At 45.1% G+C, this 21,844-nt stretch overlaps 1 protein-coding gene across 2 annotated transcripts; it reads left to right on the top strand.

Annotated features, from left to right (window-relative positions):
* Nucleotides 1-747: 747 nt before the first annotated feature.
* Nucleotides 748-21,105, top strand: LOC129637533 (eukaryotic translation initiation factor 3 subunit C). 2 transcript variants are annotated; one of them, XM_055561721.1, is made up of 21 exons: nt 748-891; nt 1,028-1,158; nt 2,766-2,831; nt 2,938-3,127; nt 3,528-3,653; nt 3,844-3,898; nt 4,526-4,632; nt 5,026-5,153; nt 11,714-11,873; nt 11,994-12,097; nt 12,551-12,692; nt 12,858-12,983; nt 13,115-13,208; nt 14,162-14,352; nt 14,599-14,823; nt 18,605-18,968; nt 20,076-20,235; nt 20,329-20,394; nt 20,483-20,570; nt 20,666-20,828; nt 20,927-21,105. In XM_055561721.1, exons 2-21 carry the CDS (start codon nt 1,058-1,060, stop codon nt 21,007-21,009), a joined length of 2,739 nt encoding a protein of 912 aa, XP_055417696.1. In that variant the 5' UTR covers nt 748-891; nt 1,028-1,057; the 3' UTR covers nt 21,010-21,105. The 2 variants fall into 2 exon arrangements, with proteins under 2 accessions (XP_055417696.1, XP_055417697.1); XM_055561722.1 differs by lacking the exon at nt 748-891 and adding an exon at nt 898-940.
* The last annotated feature ends 739 nt before the right edge of the window (nt 21,106-21,844 follow it).

Genomic DNA, 21,844 nt, shown 5'->3' with positions numbered 1-21,844 from the left:
CCTTGCAGGTCATCAGCATCACGTTGGCGCTTTAAAAAGTAAACTCCTGACCCTGTGCTTCTAATTCCATACATAGGTGAGGCGTGTGATGGGGAAACAATGGCAACAGTGACAGACTTTATTTTCTTGGGCTCCAAAATTACTGCAGATGGTGATTGCAGCCATGAAATTAAAAGACGCTCGTTCCTTGGAAGAAAAGCTATAACCAACTTAGCATATTAAAAAGCAGAGACTACTTTGCTGACAAAGGTCCATCTACTCAAAGTTATGGTTTTTCTAGCAGTCATGTATGGATATGAGAGTTGGACCATAAAGAAAGCTGAATGCTGAAGAATTGATGCTTTTGAACTGAGGTGTTGGAGAAGACTCTTGAGAGTCCCTTGGACTGCAAGGAGATCCACTCAGTCAATCCTAAAGGAAATCAGTCCTGAATATTCATTGGAAGGACTGATGGCTGAAGCTGAAACTCCAATACTTTGGCCACCTGATGCGAAGAGCTGCCTCATTGGAAAAGACCCTGATTCTGGGAAAGACTGCAAGCAGGAGAAGGGGACGACAGAAGATGAGATGGTTGGATGGCATCACCGGCTCGATGGACATGAGTTTGAGCAAGTTCCTGGAGTTGGTGATGGACAGGGAAGCCTGGCATGCCGCAGTCCCTGGGGTCGTAAAGAGTCGGACACAACTGAGCAACTGTACTGAAACGCTGTAGGATCCGGGAATCTGTAGAACGCGCCAAAATTACTTCAGGGCCTGCGTGGCGCGAGGACCACTGGGAGTTGTAGTCACACAGTGTAGTTCGTCGGCGACTCCCGGAAGTGACGCAAAGTCCCGCCTTCTCGCCGCGTTTCCGCTGCTTTGGTTAAGCAGTGTGACTTGGGGGCTCAGCTGGTATGTATTTTATAGGCCTCGTGCTTCGGGAAGGGGGACCCGGGTTAGCGTACGTGCGGGGACGGTAAGGGTGGGGGTCTGGAGATGGCGGCCCCGTCCCCTTCTCGGAGCCCCTGACTTTCGGTCTCTTTCACAGGTCCGGCCGCAGCCGCTCAGCGCCGTCGCCATGTCGCGGTTTTTTACCACGGGTTCGGACAGCGAGTCTGAGTCGTCCCTGTCCGGGGAGGAGCTCGTCACCAAACCTGTCGGGGGTAACTACGGCAAACAGTGAGTGAGGGCCTAGGCCATGGGGACCATTCGGGGTGGGGGGCCGGAGGTTCAGCAGGCTGTGGAAGGCCTCGTATACGCGAGAGGAAAGGGGAATGGAAGTGGGGGCGGTGAGAGCGGGTTCTGAGGATGTTGAGAGTTTAAGGGACTGAAGCACTGTTGTGGGGGAGGAGATCATAAAGCTTAGGGTGCTGTGAATTGTGGGAATCCTCCCACCAGGCAAAGGATAGAGTTACGAGATTTCCCACTGGCTAAATCTGTTGCATCAGTAAGAAACCCCAAATACTTGCTTGATGTTTAGGAGTTCCTTGATGTGACTCTGAGGTTCTTAAACGTCTATTAGTATTTTCCTGTTGTGTTGTTTAGCTGCTAAATCCTGTCGGGACTCTTTGCCACCCCCATGGACTGTAGCCCACTGGCCTCTTGTCCATGGGATTCTCCAGGCAAGAATACTGGAGTGGGTTGCCATTTCCTTCTCCAGGGATCTTCCCACCCCAGGGATGGAACCCGCATCTCCTGCATTAGCTGGCAGATTCTTTACCTCTGAGCCACCAGGGAATCCCCCCTCCTGTTGTTTACCTCCATTTAAATACTCTTCTCCCATCTCTGCAAATTGAAATTTTTTTCTCCCTTCGAAACACTGAAATGTTGTTCCTCAAAATTCCATCATCCATGCCACTTTCGTTATTTTTGTCATATACCTGTGCTTGCTGGGAGGGATTGGGGGCAGGAGGAAAAGGGGACGACAGAGGATGAGATGGCTGGAAGACATCACTGACTCGATGGGTGTGAGTTTGAGTGAACTCCGGGAGTTGGTGAACTCCAGGACAGGGAGGCCTGGCGTGCTGCGATTCATGGGGTTGCAAAGAGTCGGACACGACTGAGCAACTGAACTGAAGAATATATATACATTACCACTTCAGAGTCTTGTTTCAGCATAAAACTCATTTTTAAAGATGAAGAAAAAGAATCTATATATATCCATATGAATATAGTTCCATATCTGTGTCACAAGTGGAAAATCACATTACTTGTTATAAAATAGGAAATAATTGGAAAAATTAATACAATGGAAAGAAAAGAGATATTGTTACCAGCTGAATTCTGTCTGTGGTCTGGTTTTTAATTATTGAAGGAAAATAACTAGAAATGGAGGTGTCAAAGCCATTGAGGCTCTTTCCTTGTCCTCTCCCACTGTGGGAAACATTGCTTTCCAGGACCTAGTTCAGGTACCACCTTTTCCATTCATTCTAGGTAAGGTACCTTTTCTCTTGACTTTTAGTAATTCTTAGTGACCTGTGTCTTCACATAATTTTTTTGACACAGTAAATAAGCACCTTCGTTTGTTTATGTTTGAGGATGGAGACGGTCATTCTCATCCTTGTATGAGTTACAACATTTGACAAACACCCTCACTTGAAGTAAGCTAAGAAGATTGAGTTCTATATGATAAGGCCATGAAGAGGAAGAGTGAAACAGGATGGGTGTGGTAGGAATGGGCCTAATTTACTCACTTCCACCTGTCCTGTTGGAAGAGGAAAAGAGAGATCATTTGGAAAGAGTGGAGTTAGGAACAGAAGTTAATAGTTTCTGTTCATTTCAAATAGGCCATTGTTGCTGAGTGAGGATGAAGAAGACACCAAGAGAGTTGTCCGAAGCGCCAAGGATAAAAGGTGAGGCTGTGGGGAGGCTGGGTGATGGGGAGTCTCTGGGGCAGTGTTGGGTTTTCTGGTTGGTGATGCTGGGCATGTCCAATGTGGTATTGGGCTCTCAAACCAGGTTTGAGGAACTGACCAACCTTATCCGGACCATCCGTAATGCCATGAAGATCCGGGATGTCACCAAGTGCCTGGAAGAGTTTGAGCTCCTGGGAAAAGCATATGGCAAGGCTAAGAGCATTGTGGACAAGGAAGGTGTCCCCCGGTTCTATATTCGGATCCTAGCTGACCTGGAGGACTATCTTAATGAGGTGTGATTCCTGTGGTTGCTGGGGGATCCAGAAGGGGACTATGGACCTGGAACTTTGTCCTAACCCATATCCAGAGGTCATGTCTCCTCTTGAGTTGTTTGCCAAATACTCAGTGTTTCCCAAAACGTAAGAAATGGGGGTGAAGCAAGGAGAGGGACTTTTTTAGGCTAAGAGTTTTAATCATACTTATTCTTGTATTACTCTTTTACTTGTGGTTTTGTACTTTTCATAGCGATACATACATAAAGGGTCATTAAGCAACATAAGTTAATATGTGCAGTTGTTAAGTAGTAGGTATGAATGTAGATAGCAAGACTCAACAGTGTGAAGCCTGAAGTTGAGAGAAGACTACTTAATCTCAGATCTCCATTCTCTTTTTCTTCCCTTTTCTTTCCTTCAGCTATGGGAAGATAAAGAAGGGAAGAAGAAGATGAACAAGAATAATGCCAAGGCCCTGAGCACTCTGCGCCAGAAGATCCGAAAATACAACCGAGATTTTGAGTCTCATATTACAAATTACAAGCAGGTAGGGGTGCTAGAGGGAGACTTTTTAAACTGTGGGGACAGTGACCCCCATGACTGAGACAAAAAAGCATTTGCACATCTGAAGTGTGTGGCTGGGGAAGGAGTCATGATGACAGCTCTGTGGGGTGGAGAGGGTGGGATGGAGTAGTGGCTGGCAGGCATCCTTAATTTTCTCATTTCCTTCTGTCAAGAACCCTGAGCAGTCTGCAGATGAAGATGCTGAGAAGAACGAGGAGGATTCAGAAGGTGAGTGAGAAAACCCTTAATTGCAATTGGTTAGGAGGTCAAACGGAGAAGGCAATGGCAACCCACTCCAGTACTCTTGCCTGGAAAATCCCATGGATGGAGGAGCCTAGTAGGCTGCAGTCCATGGGGTCTCTGAGAGTTGGACATGACTGAGCGACTTCACTTTCACTTTTCACTTTCATGCATTGGAGAAGGAAATGGCAACCCACTCCAGTATTCTTGCCTGGAGAATCCCAGGGACGGGGGAGCCTGGTGGGCTGCCGTCTATGGGGTCGCACAGAGTCGGACACAACTGAAGCGACTTAGCAGCAGCAGCAGGAGGTCAAAAGGACTTTCCCAGTGGCTGAGCAGTGAAGAATCTTTCTGCAGTGCAAGAGATGCAGGTTCAATTCCTAGGTGGGAAGATCTGCTGGAGAAGGAAATGGCAACCAGCTCTAGTCTTCTTGCTTGGGAAATCCCATGGACAGAGGTGCCTGCCTGGCTGCAGTCCATGGGGTCTCCAAAAGTAATGCGATTGAGCACAAAGCACAAGGAGATCTAAAATTTGGAGTTTCCTTGGCTTGTTGTATTGGTTGCCGTTCACCTCTTCCCCCTTCTGTTTTTTTCCTCTCTCCCCTTCCCTACCAGGCTCTTCAGATGAGGATGAGGATGATGATGGAGTCACTGCTGCAGCTTTTTTAAAGAAGAAATCAGAAGCCCCTTCTGGGGAGAGTCGAAAGTTCCTCAAAAAGGAGGTTAGAGCCAGGGTTACACTAAGGGGTGGTTTGCTTGCTCTGGACCATGCTTGGGTCTCTAGGGAGAAGAATAGACTCATGGGCCTAGAGTTGGGAAGGGTGGGGATTAGCCGAGTATGGTCTCAGAACAGGTTTCCTTTTCGATTAGAGCACAGAGTGACTGGAATCAGGAGAACTAGATTCTGGTCCCAGCTCTGCCTCTGGGGAGCTTTGTGTTCTGGAGCAAGTCACCACTTCTCTGTGGGTCTTGGTGGACCAGTCCAGCTCTTAATGTCCTGATTCAACCACTCATTCTGCTCCTAAGAATCTTTAGAGCACGGGTCAGCAGGGAGAGCAGAGATACCACCAGTCAGTCTTCCCATTGTCTTTCTTCTGATCTTTTTTTCTTTTAAGGATGAAGATGAGGACTCAGAAGAGTCAGAGGATTCAGAAGCTTGGGATACAAGTTCCACATCTTCTGATTCAGACTCAGAAGAGGAAGAAGGGAAACAGACTGTGCTGGCTTCAAGATTCCTTAAAAAGTAAGAAAAGTAGTGGTACTTCAGGCTACAGGGGAAAGGGCAGGAAGCCTTTAAAGTCATCTTGAAAGTTGTTACTCCTCTGGAGTCCCACTTATTTATTTTCCCTTTCAGTTTTAGTTTTTATTTATTTTTACAGTAAAACATGTTTTATTGAAGTATAGTTGCTGTATAGTATATAAGTTACAGGTGTACAATATAATGATACATAATTTTTTAAAAAACTTTATTTTTGGCTGCACTGGGTCTTGGTTGCTCGTTTGCTTTCTCTAGTTGTGGCGAGCAGGATCTACTCTCTAGTTGCGGTATGTGGGCTTCTGATTGCTATGGCTTCTCTTGTTGCAGAGCATGGGCTCTAGGCACATGCTGGCTCAGTAGTTGTGGTGCACAGGCTTAGTTGCCCTGCAGCTTGTGGAATCTTCCCAGACCAGGGATTATTGAATCCATGTCCCCTGCATTGGCAGGTGGATTCTTAACTACTGGACCACGAGGGAAGTTCAGTGATCCATAATTTTTAAAAGTTACACTCCCTTTATAGAGTATAAATATTTGATCTGTTCCTGATGTTATACAGTATGTCCTTGTGGCTTATTTTATACCTGGGCAGCAGAGGATGAGATGGTTAGATAGCATCACCGACTCACTGGAATGTCAACAAACTCCAGGAGATAGTGGAGGACAGGGGAGCTTAGCATGCTACAGTCCTTGGGGTTGCAAAGAGTTGGACATAGCGACTGAGCCACAAAAACAAAGTAGTTTGCACCTCTTATTCCCCTGCTCCTATATTGCCTCTCCCCCTGTGAAGTCCTTTGAGGTTGCAGAGGCCAACAGAGGGATCTCAAAGTCAAGTGTATTAGTTGGCTAAGGTTATGAAGCTAATGTGTCTTGCAGATGGATTTGAAGGCTCCAGTGTCCAGATACTTAACCGCAGCAATACTCACTGCCTGTGGACTGTTTTATCTTTCTTTGATGCTGATTGTTGTTTACTTGCTAAGTCATGTCCAACTCTTGCAGCCTTATGGACTGTAGCCTGCCAGGCTTCTCTGTCCATGGGGATTCTCCAGGCAAGAATACTAGAGTGGGTTGCCATTTTCTCTTCCAGGGATCGAACTTGTGTCTCTTGCTTGGCAGGCAGATTTTTTACCTCTGAACTACCAGGGAAGCCCCTTAATAACTGTAATATTGGATAAACTATCTTTAACATTTCCAGTCTTCAGTTTTCTTATTTGTAAAATGGGGTGGTACTTGACCCTGTCTTAAGGATGCTTGCAAGAATACAGCAGAGTGATACACCCCCGCAGCCCAGGACTGGGGTTGGTGAGTCCTCAGTTACAGTTGGTTCTCTTGTCCCTCTTCCTGAGAACTTAGTACATAGCATGTAGACTGCAGCAAGCCTTCCTGAGTTTTACTAGTACTGTTACAGAGTGGGAGAGGAGTCTGATTTGAATTCTGGTCTTAGCCAATTCTACTTTAGTTGTTGTCAGCTCGGGTGAGTGACTTAACCTTCGATCCTTCTCCTTCCTCCTTTGAATTCAGGGTGCTAGCTGTGCCTGCGTAGTCTACAGGAGTCAAGTATCAAGCTCAGGGATAACTGGCAGGAATACTGATGCTCTAAGGGCTGCTTTTTTGCTTTCAAAAGTTGGAGTTATGTTGCTTCAGGTGTTAGTGAGTTCTGTGACATTACAGGGATCTAGACATAGCCATTTTACTGAGAAACATTTTTCATTGTGTGCTCCAGGGAGCAACTGTGGTCAGGTTCAGGGAGTGTGGTATATCTCTTTGTGTTTTTTTAATTCCAAACACTTCTGACACCAATATGTGTCAGTTTTTTTCTCATACCAGTTAGTTCTCCAACTCTATGGACACCAGATGGGTTTTCAGTACTCAATTCAGTTCTGCAACTAACTCCCCAAAGTTAGCATAGACCCAACAAGACTGCCGCCACTTTAGATGCCAGTTGTTAAGTTCCAAGTTTGACTCCTCTACTTCTGGCCAACCAGTTCTAAATTCAGAGAGTTCTCACAGCCCCTTCCTCAGGTTCAATAATTTGCTAGATCAACCCACAGAACTCAGGAAAGCTCTTTACTGTTGTTTTTGTTTGTTCAGTCGCTAAGTCATGTATGACTCTTTGCAACCCCATGGACTGCAGCTCTCCAGTCTTCCCTGTCCTCCACTATCTCCAGAGTTTGCTCAAGTTCATGTCTGTTGAGTCGGTGATGCTATCCAACCGTCTCATCCTCTGCTGCCCTCTTCTCCTTTTGCCTTCAGTCTTTCCCAGCATCAAGGTCTTTACTTACTGTTACCAGCTTGTTATAAAGGATACAACTCAGAAACCGCCAAATGGAAGCACTCATAGCGCAGGATATGGGAGAAGGGGCAGGAGCTTTGATGTCATCTCTGAGCACACCATCCTCCTAGCACCTCCGTGGTTCACCAGCCAGGAATGCCTCCATCCAGACTGTCATGTAGGGATTTTTATGGAGGCATCATTATGTGACCATGATTGCTTAAATGGTTGACCATTAATCATGGGCTTCATTTGCAGTCCCTCTCCTGTTCCTCAGTGGTCAGAAGGTGGGGCTGTAAGTTCCAACCCTCTGTTCATGCCCGGGTCTTTCTGGCAACCAGCCTCCATCCTGAAACCTTTCTCGAAGCCTGCCAAAGCCTCATTAGAACGAAAGATGATCCTATTGCTTGGGAAATTCCAAGGGATTTAGGAGCTCTGTGCCAGGAACTGAGGACAAAGACCAAATAAATATTTCTTATTATACCACAGTATCATATTCCTTTCTCAGAGGATGTACAACCATGCATCAGTTAAGCAAATTCAATCCGCCTAACTTTGTTTTATTAACCATCTCTTAAGTTCGCTTTACTGTGAAACTCATCTTTTATGCTTGTTGACATCCCATAGAACTGTCACCCTTATTACTGGTTCATAGCTTTTGTATCTCCTTTATGGATTTGTCTTTCAGTAGTTGGGTATTGACTGTTCGGGCCAGTGTGTGTCAGTGTCCACTTCACCTGTGTGCTGCACAAAGGCACACAGGAGTCAAGCTGGACTGAGGAGACAAGTTGGACTCTAAAGTTAAACTTAGGCTATCAAAAGAAAGCTACAAACCAGTATCTTTCATGAAATTTAAATTTAAAAATCCTCAACGAAAACCAAGAGAGGTTTGACTTTCAAAATTATTTTTCAGAATAATTATTCTTAAGATTGTGAAGTGAAAGCCTCTCAGTCATGTCCAACTAACTCGTTGCAACCCAAGGACTATACAGTCCATGGAATTCTCCAGGCCAGAATACTGGAGTGGGTAGCCTTTCCTTTCTCCAGTGAATATTCCTGACCCAGGAATCAAACCAGGGTCTCCTGCTTTACAGGTGGATTCTTTACCAACTGAGCTATGGGGAAGCCCTTTTTTTAAAAGATTAATCCTGTCTTTATTAATTTTTCACTTTAGAGATTACCCTGGATAGATTTTTTTTTAAACCTATGAAAGTTTACTTTGTACACCTAACCTCACCCAGAGTCCCCCTCCCCCAAAAAATTTTTTTTAAGATTAATTTAAAATTTCAGTGTCAGTGGTCGAGTTAACTATGGAATCCTCAAAGGTCTTAATTGACATTAAGAGCTTTTGGTTTTGTAGTGTTAAAGGATAATTCAGATAGATTGTTTTACTTGTATAATGAGGTAGACCAATTTTTAAGATTGATTTCCAAGCCAGGACAAAAGAGAATTTGTATAAGAAAGAGGAACAAAGAAGGGAAGAACCACAGACAGCGGTGGGAATATTGAATTTTGTTTGCACATTTGTGTGTGTGTAAACTCATTAGCTATCTAAGCCAGCCAGGGTAGATTTCAGTTCTTAATGGATTATCTAGAAACAAGACAGGCTGTCTCCTGTAATGTCTGCCAGCATCCTTTCTCAACATCTCCATATTAAGCCAGTCTATACCAGAATTTCTCAGCTTTCATCTTTTGGTCAAAACAAACACAGAAACAGGTATAATCTCAAGAACTTCAGTCTCTTTGATGTGATAAGGGTAATAAGGTTGTCTAGCAACATTAAAGCACCTGGATATTAGGTAGTGGGTTTGGGCAGAAAATATGAGGACAGTCACAGATATAATAAACATTTAGGATCTTTAGTCTGTTTAATTTTCTAATCAGGCTAAGTCTGTCTAGGAGAATGTCATTAAGAAGTCAGTTGAGTGAACTTTTAATCAAGTGGCTGTTTTCTTAATTGATTTTTTCCCCAAAATATTTATCCAGGTACAGTAAGTTGTTATTTACTACACATCTTTATTTATTAACCTTGACGGACCAGTATTTGAAGTCAGTTTTGTTTTGGATTAATTCTTTTTCTTTTTTAAAAATTTTTAGCTGAGACACATGGCTTGGGGGAATCTTAGTTCCCCAGCCAGGAATCAAACCCATGCACTTAACAGTATAGGCTCAGAGTCCTAACCGCTGGACTGTCAGGGAATTCTCTATTTAGGGTTAATTCTTACTTAAGGAATTTTTTAGTTTGGGGCTAAAATTTTAAATTTTTTGCTATTTTGGACCATACTGGAGGTAAATTATAAATCATGTGTTTGTGTTTCTGAATTTGTAGTTGGGGTAGAAATTCTTAAGTACAAACTGAGAAAATCTAGTATGTGTATGTCTAGCAGCTCTAGATAAGAGTTGTGGTAAAGAGGGTGTGGAATGGTCCTTTTCAGTGTAGTTTTGTTCTTCATTCACTAAGTCATGTTCTGCTTTTTGCGACCCCATGGACTGCAGCACACCAGGCTCCCCATTCTACATTATCTCCCAGCATTTGCTCAAATTCATGTCCATTGAGTTGGTGTTGCTATCTAACCATCTCAATTTCTTAGTTGTGTATTTAGGTAGAGATGTATCTGGTAATGTCCTAGAAAAGTAGCTTGTATGTGTTGAATATATACCTGAGAGCAGAAATGTTAGTTTTTTGATCATTTCTAACAAGATTTGAATATACCAAGGTATACTCTGCCATAGGGGAGAGGTCAAGTCAAATTTTAGGTCTTTCAGTTAGAATTGCATAGGGTGAGAGTTCATCATGTTTTTGATATGTATCTTGAGGGTTTAGAGTAAAACTTTAGGCCAAGGAAGATTAAATTCTTTTTAAGTATAGACAGCATTGATTTTTAAATAGCATTAGGTCCTGGGCTTCCCAGGTGGCCCATTGTGGTAAAGAATCCCCCTGTCAGTGCAGGAGATGTAAGAGACATGGGTTCTCTGGAAGATCCTCTGGAGGAGGGCACGGCAGCTCATCCCAGTATTCTTGCCTGGAGAATGCCATGGACAGAGGAGCCTGGTGGGCTGTGGTCCATAGGGTCACAAAGAGTTGGACACGACTGAAGCGAGAGCACCCAGGCACACACGCAGGTCCTTTGATCTCAGAGCTTTGGGTATGGATGATGCAGACCAGACAGTTTCAGCTTAATGAACATGCTTTGCCTATTTTCAAAGGATTTTACCTATGAAATGAATTTTTATTAGAGAATATTGCAGTAGTACAGAAGGGAAACCAGTAAGCTGTTGTTTAGAGTGAAGGCACAGGGAGTTCCTGGTGGTCATGTGGTTGAGATTTAGCACTCCGACTGCCGTGGCCCAGGTTCAGTGCCTGTTGGGGAACCGTGATACCACAAGCAGTGCAGCATGGCAGGAAAAAAAAACTTACGGCATTATTTTTTTGGCCAAGGGAAAGTTTTAATCCAACTGGAAAATTTATAAACTATTACTAAAATGTAGTCAAATCTTATAAGCATTTAAAATAAAATTTATTTGTAAATGTTTAAATGTATAAAGTTTGAAATAATTTGTCCCTGTCATTTGGCTTATTATGAGTATTAATGTTTAATACCTTATTATAAGTATTTGGTTTAATATAAGTATTAGAGTCTGGAGATAGTTTCAGGCATCAAGTGGGTTAAACCCACTTTGAGGTAGCCAGTGTTCTTTCTCTCTTTGGAGCAGCGGTACATTTTGTTATATTGAGCAGTTTTGTTTTTAAAATTCAGAATTTTTTATTAATCATTTATCATAAGAGAGGAAAGAAGGGTAGGGGGAAAGCACCAGTCTGGGAACAGCAAAAATAATTTTGCACTTTTTTTCCCTAAGCACTGATTTTAAGTTAATTAGTTGGTTGCCTATAAAAACCTAGTCTGGACAGAGCAGCTAGTACCAGAAAACAACTGTGTTGCTTATGGGTTTTTTGGAAAACCTCGAGCTCGGTTGTGAAGCAGGCTGTTTCTGTGTCTGTGGCAACGTAGTTAGCATCTCTGTATTCTTAAACCAGGCCAAACCTTTCCCTTCATGAGTTTCTCAGTGTGATCTGGTAACAGACCTTGGCTAGTAGCCTGACAGATGCAGCTGCTTAGTAGCCCTTACTCTGGCGATGGTTATAGTTAACTGTAGGTCATTCTTGTAGAGTGTAACTTGGACCCAGGTTTAGGTGGAGAAAAAGAAGTACGTGGGAGGGAAATCCCTCAGGTGGAGAGGGGGCTGATCTTTCATCTTCTCCTGTGCCTCTTGGCAGGGCCCCCACCACAGAGGAGGACAAGAAGGCGGCTGAGAAGAAACGGGAGGACAAAGCCAAGAAGAAGCACGACAGGAAGTCCAGGCGCCCAGATGAGGAGGAGGAAGACAATGAGGGTGGCGAGTGGGAGAGAGTCCGAGGTGGCGTGCCCCTCGTTAAGGTGCGGATCTTAGAACTAAAATGAATGGGGAACCAGTCTGAGAGAGCATACAGGTGCTGTCCATGTCAGATTTGCGAGAAAAGTTAAGGCAGCCTGCTCATGATAACGTGTGTTATCTAGGAGAAGCCAAAAATGTTTGCCAAGGGAACTGAGATCACCCATGCTGTTGTCATCAAGAAACTGAATGAGATCCTACAGGCACGAGGCAAGAAAGGAACTGATCGGTAAGATTCGTGGGCCTGGGCTTCGTGATTACAGGGTGAAAGCTCATTTTCTCTTGAGATAATGGAGGTGGAGGTTGGTGGGGAAATAGTGCTCTTTGGGAAGATCTGTGTGTGGCTACAGTAGAAGGACTGAAGTAGTTGGAATACTCCCGGTCCATTGTCTGCTGGTTGCATTCCCTTTGACCTTAATTCAGTCACTTAACCTTTGGGGGCTGTTTCCCCATTTGTAAAATGGGAGTAATGCTCACCTTCTTTAGTTGTTCCATGGCTGAAGAGAATGGTAGTTTGCAGTATTCTTATTTCTGTTTGAAATTTATGAAGGAGAAGCAAGTGTATAGGTGGTGAGGCTGGGGGTGGGTGTTGGAAATAACGTTGCCTTGCTTGTCTGAAGAGGACAAGGTGAGGCTTTTTAATGTGTCTCCTCCTCCTCACCCAATTCTCTCCCCTCTACAGTGCAGCCCAGATTGAGCTGCTGCAGCTGCTGGTTCAGATTGCCTCTGAAAACAACCTAGGAGAGGGCGTCATCGTCAAGATCAAGTTCAACATCATCGCCTCTCTTTATGACTACAACCCCAACCTGGCCACGTACATGAAGGTAAGAGTGATACCAAGCATCCCAGGGTGGAGCTGGTGGGTCGTGGGAAGGGGCCTTGTGTCTCAGGACTCAATGGCTGAGGAAGGCCCCTGGATTCCTGGGGAAAGGCACGTGGGAGACATCTGCTTGTTCCACCTGCACACCTTGACTGCCTTCTCTTGGCAGCCTGAGATGTGGCAGAAGTGTCTGGACTGCATCAATGAGCTGATGGACATCCTGTTTGCAAACCCTAACATCTTTGTTGGAGAGAACATTCTGGAAGAGAGTGAGAACCTGCATAACACAGACCAGGTAAAGAGGGGATTCGGCACCTAACTGGAGGTGTGTGTTGTCTGTTTTGGGAAGGCCCATCGGAGACAGAAGGGTTGAAAGCTAGGACTGGAATGTGGACTAATTTATTTCCTTCTTTGCCTTCTCTTCAGCCACTGCGTGTCCGTGGCTGCATCTTAACTCTGGTGGAACGAATGGATGAAGAATTTACCAAAATAATGCAGAACACTGATCCTCACTCCCAAGGTGAGCCTGAGAAGGCATGGGCATCAGTGGGAGGAAAAGTACAGGGGTTAAAATCAAGGATTGTACTTAAGAGTGTTTGGGAAGCCAGCCCTTCCTTACTCCAGCATTCACACCACAGGGCCTCTTTAAGATACTGGACCCCACTCCCACAGCTTGTGATTCAGTAGGTCTGGATGTGGCATCAGATTTTGCATTGCTAACATGTTCTAAGTGGTGATGCTGTCTGCAACTTTGAGAACCATTGGGATATGATCTCTGTCCACTTGACTTGTTTGGCTTGCATGCCTTAGGGTCTAGGATGAAGAAAAATACAGGATGTTTACACGGTAAAATGTGAGTGTCCACCTATGCCCACCAAGTAAACTGTGTAACTATGAATGAGAAAGCCTGTGGCTCTCATGCTCGTGAAGCTTACATTTTGATGCTAAAGAAAGGCAGTTCTACAAAAAAAAATGAACAAGGGACTTCCCTGGTGGTTCAGTGGCTAAGGCTCTGTACTCTCAATGTAGGAGTTCTGGGTTTAAATTATCAGGGAACTAGATTCCACATGCTGCAACTAAGACCCAGAACAGCCCAATAAATAAAATTTTTTAAATGAACCAGTTATAGATAGTGTAAAAATTCAGATCAGGACCTGTAACAGAGGATGACACAGGTGGTGGCAGCTTGAAATAATGCTTGAAGAAAGCATCTTTAGGTAGGGCCCATTTGAGGGGAGAGCCGAATGAGGAGGACGAGGAGTTAATCGGGAGGAGTTAGCAGAAGAGAGTGCCTGACAGAAGGCTTGGAAAGTGAGCTTAACATGTCCCAGGAGAGGATGGTGTTTTGAGCGCACAATGGGCACACTTTTCTGATGGGTACAGAAAACAGAGAGATTGTTGGATTGATGAGGGACGAATGGTTGGGGGGCCTGGGTGCCTGGCTAAGCGGAGCGTGGGTGCTCTCCCTGCCAGAGTACGTGGAGCACCTGAAGGACGAGGCCCAGGTATGCGCCATCATTGAGCGTGTGCAGCGCTACCTGGAGGAGAAGGGCACCACTGAGGAGATCTGCCGCATCTACCTGAGGCGCATTCTCCACACCTACTACAAGTTTGATTACAAGGCCCATCAGCGGCAGCTTACGCCCCCTGAGGGCTCCTCAAAGGTGAGTGCTCGGCCGCCATGTCAGAGGGCAGGGGGTGTGTCCACTGGTTCTGCACGTCTGTTGGGACTTGATGACAGATCTCCTGTTCCCTGGGGACTGGCAGGTGGAGCAGAGACGGAAACCCCGAGGGACTAGGATGAGGCAGGATGGAGTCTTGTCTTCGGTTGCTGAATCAGAGCCATTTAGAGCCATTATCTTTGCCATATTGCCTCCTCCAATAATATCTCCCCACCCCCACCCCTCCAGTCTGAGCAAGATCAGGCCGAAAATGAGGGTGAGGACTCAGCTGTGCTGATGGAGAGACTGTGCAAGTACATCTATGCCAAGGACCGCACAGACCGAATCCGCACATGTGCCATCCTCTGCCATATCTACCATCACGCCCTGCACTCCCGCTGGTACCAGGCCCGGGACCTCATGCTCATGAGCCACTTGCAGGACAACATTCAGCATGCAGACCCACCAGTCCAGGTAAGATGACAAGGAGGCTCTCTGGCCCTGGGAAGACCAGGCTGCGCCCCTGTCCTCTCTCTCTGTTCAGGCAGGGCGGCTCAGTCGGATTAGCCTCTTGTCTGGCTGACACAGATACAGGGAGACACTTGGTTCTTCCCAGGTGCCAGCATTCTTTGGTTCTCCTGCACGTGGCTTCCCAGGTGGCCCAGTGGTAGAGAGTCCACATGCCAATGCAGGAGAAAGGGGTTGATCCCTGGGTTGGGAAGATCCCATCAAGAAGGAAATGGCAACCCCCTCTAGTATTTTTGCCTGGAGAATCCAGTGGACAAAGGAGCCTGGAGGGTTGCAGTCCATGGGGTTGCAAAGAGTCGGAAACGACTTAGCAGCTTAACAACTTTGTCAATATTCAGTGTTGTTGGTCTTTTCGGTTTTGGCCATAATAGTTGTTGTCTAATGGCATCTCGTATCAGTTTGTATTTCCCTGATAACTGTTGAAATTGACTACTTTTTAAGCTTTGTTGGCCTTTTATGTTTCATAAAATGTCTTGTCAACTCCTCCATCCCTTTTTTTTAAAGGATTGTTCATCTTACTGAGTTGTAGGAAATCTTTATATATCCTGGAGATCAGTCTTTTTTCAGATAAATGTTTTCCAGATATTTTTTCCAGTCTGTAGTTTTCCTGTTCACTTTTTTAACCATGTGTTTTGAATGTACATAGTCAAAATATCAGTTTTTTCTCTTACAGTTATTATTTTGGAAATTCTGTCTATAGAAACCTTTGCTTACTTGTAATTCATAAAGATATTCTTTTTTTATTTTTAGAAGTTCTTATGGTTTTAGCTTTCACATTTAGATCTATAATTTTTGCAAATGGTGTGAAGTCAGGGTCAGACTGTATTCTTTCCCCATTATAATGCTTTGGTGCCTTTGAAACCAAAAACCATATGAAAAACTACATGACCTTGTAGGTGTATTTTTGAGCCCTTTACTCTATTCCATTTCTTCATCTTTTTTTTTTTTTTTTTTCATTTCTTCATCTTTTTGTCTTTCTTTATGCCAGCCCCTACTGTCTTGATTGCTATTCTTTTAGAGTAAGTCTTTGAAGTCAAGCCATATGACTCCTCTGACTTTGTTCAAGTTTGAACCTTTCAATCTGACATGTTATCTCTTCATTTAATTTCTACAACTTGTCTGCAGTGTCTTGTGATTTTCACTGCATAGATACTACACATCCTTTTAAAAGTTATTCCTGAGAATTATATGATTTTTGATGCTTTTATAAATGTAATTTTTAGTTAAAATTTTTTTTTTTGGCTGGCTTGTGGCTTGTGGGATCTCAGTTCCCCAACCAAGGATTAAACCTGGGCCGTGGCAGTGCAAGCACCTAACCACTGGACCACCAGGAAACCCCTCTTAATTTCATTTTTTCATTGTTAACTACAGGTAGTTAAAAATACAGTTAATTTTTTTACGTTTGGCCTTGGATCCTGCCATTTTGCTAAATTCACTTTTAGTCTGCTGCTACTAAGTTGCTTCAATTGTGTCCGACTCTGTGCGACCCCACAGACGGCAGCCCACCAGGCTCCCCTGTCCCTGGGATTCTCCAGGCAAGAATACTGGGGTGGTTTGCCACTTCCTTCTGCAACCCGTGAAAGTGAAGTCGCTCAGTCATGTCTGACTCTTTGAGATCCCAGGGACTGCAGCCTACCAGGCTCCCTGTGTCCATGGCATTTTCCAGGCAAGAGTACTGGAGTGGGGTGCCATTGCCTTCTCCCAGTTTTAGTCTAGCCCTCTATATTCAAGGATTCAAGCAACTGCAGATTGAAGGCACTGTGGGGGGAAATCCAAAAAGTTCCAAAAAACCAGAATTTGCCTTAACTGGTAATATTTACAAAGCACTTATAATTCTATTAGTTGTTACAAGTAATCTAGAGATGACTTAAATTATTTTGGAGGATGTACCATGTATATGGATTTCCCAGGTGGCTCAGTAGTAAAGAATCCGCTTGCCAATGCAGGAGACACAGGTTCCATGGCTCGGTCAGGAAGATTCACTGGAGGAGGAAATGACAACCCACTCCAGTATTCTTGCCTGAAAAAAATCCCATGGACAGAGGAGCCTGGCGGGCTGTAGTCCATAGAGTTGCAAAGAGTCAGACAACTGAGGTCACACACACTGTAAATATACAAATACTCTGTCATTTCATGTAAGAGACTTGAGCATCTGCAGATTTTGGTGGGGGGGAGGGGGATCCAGGAACCGTCCCCCATGAACACGGAGGGGCAACAGTATTGGGTCCAGTATTTTGTAAATTACTTAAGATTTTTTGCTGAATCATGTTATCTGCACATGGGAACAATTTTATTACTGTACCAGTCTTTATGACTTCTTTGTTTTTAATTTCTCTTTTACCATATTATAATGATTCAAATATCTAATACTTAGTGCTGAATAGCTTAGTGAGAGCAGCCATCTTGCCTTGTTCCCAGTCTTAGCAAGGAAGCAGTGAACATCTCACATGTAAAATAATGTTAGCTGTAGTAGTTTTGTAGATAGACTTTCTCAGATTGATGAAATTCTCTTCTGGTCCTAGCTGGCTGGAAATGTTTGTCCTTAATAGGTGTTGAGTTTTGTTAAAATCTTTTCCTGTATCTGTTGAAATAATGCACAGTTATTTCGCCGCCATTCTGTTTATATGGTAAACAACCATGATTTAGATTTTTATACCAGCCTTTCTTTCCTGAGATATATCCTACTTGGTCTTGTTGTATTATCTCTTTTATATATTGCTGGATTCTCCTTGCTAGTGTCTTTTAAGGCTCTTTGTATTTAAGTTCATGACTGATATTGATGTTTATATTTTTGTTGGTCTTTCCCCCCTGCCAAAATCTGTACTTACACTGCCTATAATAGTCCCTATCTTAATTATTGACAAGTCTATCTTTTCAATTGCCTAAGCCAGAAACCTTGCAGAACCTCCTTGATTCTTATTTTTCTCTCATATTCCACATCTGATTCCCCAGGCATTTGTGTTGAAAATCCATATCTGAGCACTTATATCACTTCCACTTCTGCCCTCTGGTCTAAGCCACTGTTAGCTTCCTGGTCTCTCTGCTTCTGCCCTTACATCTTCTCAGGCTGTTCTTTATACAGCAGCCAGGGTAATCCTATTGATAAAGTCCAATTATATCACTTTATTTGCTCAAAACTTTCCATTAGTTTATCATCTTAAAAGTCTTTAACATGGCTTACAGGGTCCTGTACTTGCCCAGTTTCTGATCACATCTTTTACCAGCTCTATTCATATGGAACTCCTTGTTCCTTGAATATGTCTGGCACAGTTCTTCCACAAGGCCTTTGCATTTACTTTTCCTTTTTTCTAAAATATTCTTCTTCCCCCAGATATTTGCATGACTTGCTCTTTTTCTATTAGGTCTTTATTTTTAAACATCACCTTCAAAAAAAATTTTAAAAATAAAAAAATAAACATCACCTTCAAAATGAGGCCTTCCCTAGTTATCATGCATAAAATTGTGAGTTCCCACCACTGCTACCACCACACAAACTCCCTTCTTAACGCCTCTGCTTTATTTTTCTCCTTAGCATGAATCACCACCTGTGTATTACGGCTATTTTGTCCTCCACACCCCTATTTCTAGAGTGTAAACTCCATGGAAGGGCAGGACTTGGTCTGTTTTGCTGTCTGTCCTAGCCCACAGCGTAGTCCTCGATGTCTGTTGTATGTGTGACGATTGCCTTGTGGCCGTCACCTCTGAGTGCATCGCCCTTCACTCCTAGATCCTGTACAACCGCACCATGGTGCAGCTGGGCATCTGTGCCTTCCGCCAAGGCCTGACCAAGGATGCGCACAACGCCCTGCTGGACATCCAGTCAAGCGGCCGGGCCAAGGAGCTTCTGGGCCAGGGTCTGCTGCTGCGCAGCCTGCAGGAGCGCAACCAGGAGCAGGAGAAGGTGGAGCGGCGCCGGCAGGTGCCCTTCCACCTGCACATAAATCTGGAACTGCTAGAGTGTGTTTACCTGGTGTCGGCCATGCTCCTGGAGATCCCCTACATGGCCGCCCACGAGAGTGACGCCCGCCGACGCATGATCAGCAAGCAGTTCCATCACCAGCTGCGGGTGGGCGAGCGGCAGCCCTTGCTGGGTGAGTGGGGGGCTCTGGCGCAGCAGACTCTGCTCGTTTGTTCCTTCACTACTTGTGATCAGAGGATTGAGACGCTACAGGGAGTAACTTTCCCTCAGGATGGTTTAAACTTTCTGTGACCTGATTCCAACAATATTTTTAAATTACTGTAAACTTACATAGTACTGTCTGATGCTAGATGTTTTATAAATAGTAATTTTTTTTCATTAGTAATAACCCTATGATGTAGATACTATTATGACCCCCTTTTTCCTGATTAAGAAACTGAGGCACAAAAGTTAAGTGACTTTACCCAGGGTAAACACAGCTGATATGTGTCTCTCTTGACATTTTCCTCTTTCATGCATGTTTTTCAGCTAATTAACTAGACCCAGGGCATTAAGAGTCTAGCATTGGCTCCTTTGATTACTTCGAAAGATCCAGTCACTCAGTCCAGAGGTTTTTGCGATTTCACGGGGAAAAGAGTTTGAATTGCGTCCTTCCTGTGAGGCTGGTGCATGGAAGGACTTGGTGAACGAGCCAGGCTTACTGCCCACAGCCACGTCCCCTTAGGCACTTGCCCTCTGCCGATATGTGTGTGGTTGTGTCAAGTGCACGCGCACTTGAGGCACATTTTCTTGGGCTCTGGAGTGGTGCTTTGTGTTTTTTCTAATTGGAAAATTTCCAGTGAAAATCTGTGTGTCCAGCGTCTCTTAGGGCTTCTTGGTTCATTCCCCGCCTCTCTCTACTACTGCCTGCATGAAACCAAAAGTAGAGAACAATTGAGATGTTAGACTTTTTTTTAGGTTAGTGAATCTTGTAAGAACCTGATGAAATCTATGGACCCTTTCCTAGGAAAAGGTACATAAGGGTGCACACAGCAATTTGTCAACGTTTTCAGGGAACTGACCAATTCCCTGAGGCACGTCATGGACTGATTTAGTTTAAATAAATTTATTCTGATACTCAGTGACTTGTACAGTCACACGGCTACTTAACCGAGAGCAGGGAGAGTCTCAGTCTGGCTGTTGGCTGTCCTGGCCCGGGTCCCTCCTTAAACAGTGCTTGTGGGTACAGGAGCCCTTGTCCCAAGTTTCCCTAGTTCCTGCCTCATTCCCAATCTTTCAGGCCCCCCTGAGTCCATGAGGGAACATGTAGTTGCTGCCTCTAAGGCCATGAAGATGGGCGACTGGAAGACCTGCCACAGTTTTATCATCAATGAGAAGATGAATGGCAAAGTGTGGGACCTTTTCCCGGAGGCCGACAAAGTCAGAACCATGCTGGTTAGGTGAGCCAAGAGTGAGATCCTGGTGGGGGGAAAAGAAAAGACCGGTTGGTCTTCTCTCTGGCAGTCTCCCCCTTTGCTTCCTTCTCCCCACAGGAAGATCCAGGAGGAGTCACTGCGGACCTACCTGTTCACCTATAGCAGTGTCTACGACTCCATCAGGTAGGATGGGCCCTGGGGAGACACAGGAGCCCCAGGTTGTGGTCACGGATTCTCATCGCTCCCTGCTCTGGGCCTTCTTTCTCCCCAGCATGGAGACACTGTCCGACATGTTTGAGCTGGACCTGCCCACGGTACACTCCATCATCAGCAAAATGATCATTAACGAGGAGTTGATGGTGAGAGCCAGGGGTGGCGCCAGGGCAGGTGGTGTCATGGAGAGTTCGGCATGGAGGAGACTGATCCGACCCTTGCTCTGCCTCCCTCCTGTCAGGCCTCCCTAGACCAGCCGACGCAGACCGTGGTGATGCACCGCACGGAGCCCACCGCCCAGCAGAACCTGGCCCTGCAGCTGGCCGAGAAGCTGGGCAGTCTGGTGGAGAACAACGAGCGGGTGTTTGACCACAAGCAGGGTACCTATGGTGGCTACTTCCGAGGTGAGTGCTCCCACCCCCTGTTTGCTCTCAGGATCTTGGCCCCCTTCCCGCCCGTCCATTGGCTCTCACCACCTCCCCTCCCCATCTCTCTCCTGCAGACCAGAAAGACGGCTACCGGAAAAACGAGGGCTACATGCGCCGAGGTGGCTACCGCCAGCAGCAATCTCAGACGGCCTACTGAAGGCTTGACTTGTGTCCCCAGTGCCCTAGACCATTCACCCTTTAGGTCCAACCACACTGCATTAAAGGTCTGTCATTAAAGGTCTGTTTAGAGTTACTGCAGTTCCTGGTTGTCTGCTTGTTGCCAGAGGTTGGCTCGTGTGTTCGATGCATTTATTTGCTAATTATGTTTCTAAGTTTCTATCATGTGACAGGCACAGGGCTCAGGATTCAGGGTAGACTTGGGCATATTCCTGACTTCATGAGCTTGCTGCTCTTTGACATTTGGCAAAAAATTGTAAAAACCTATAAGTTATAACAGGGTTTAGTTTGTTTTTTTGAAGGTGGTGAAAGTGTTGAATAGGATGTGATTATGGGCCATAAAGGGGCTTCCCTGGTGGCTCAGTAAAGAATCCGTCTGCAGTGCAGGAGACCTGGGTTCAATCCCTGGGTTGGGAAGATCCCCTGGAGGAGGGCATGGTAACCCAATCCATAATTCTTGCCTGGAGAATCCCCATGGACAGAGGAGCCTGGCAGGCTACAGTTCATAGGATCACAAACAGTCAGACACGACTGAGCAACTGAGCACAGCACAGCACAGTGGGGCATAAACGGCAGGGACGGCATAACGGAGGCAGTAGTAATGAACATTTCAGGTGGATGGGTGGTGGTTCACAAGGCAGGGAAGCGGGAGAGTTAGTCTAAATCTGTGTGGGGATAAATGTAATAGGCCTGTTATCAATTTAGTTTTTGTGTTCAGAAATACAAGAGCAGGGATGCCGAGTGGGCTTTATGATGAGGTTGGTTTTATAAATGTTGAGTTTGAGGTGCCTTTGGGACATAAGCAAGGCAGTTGG

Source organism: Bubalus kerabau, chromosome 23 (genome assembly GCF_029407905.1).
Source record: "Bubalus kerabau isolate K-KA32 ecotype Philippines breed swamp buffalo chromosome 23, PCC_UOA_SB_1v2, whole genome shotgun sequence".
Taxonomy (NCBI): domain Eukaryota; kingdom Metazoa; phylum Chordata; class Mammalia; order Artiodactyla; family Bovidae; genus Bubalus; species Bubalus kerabau.
The sequence above is the reverse complement of the archived record's forward strand: the minus strand, read 5'-3'. Positions and strand labels throughout refer to the sequence as shown.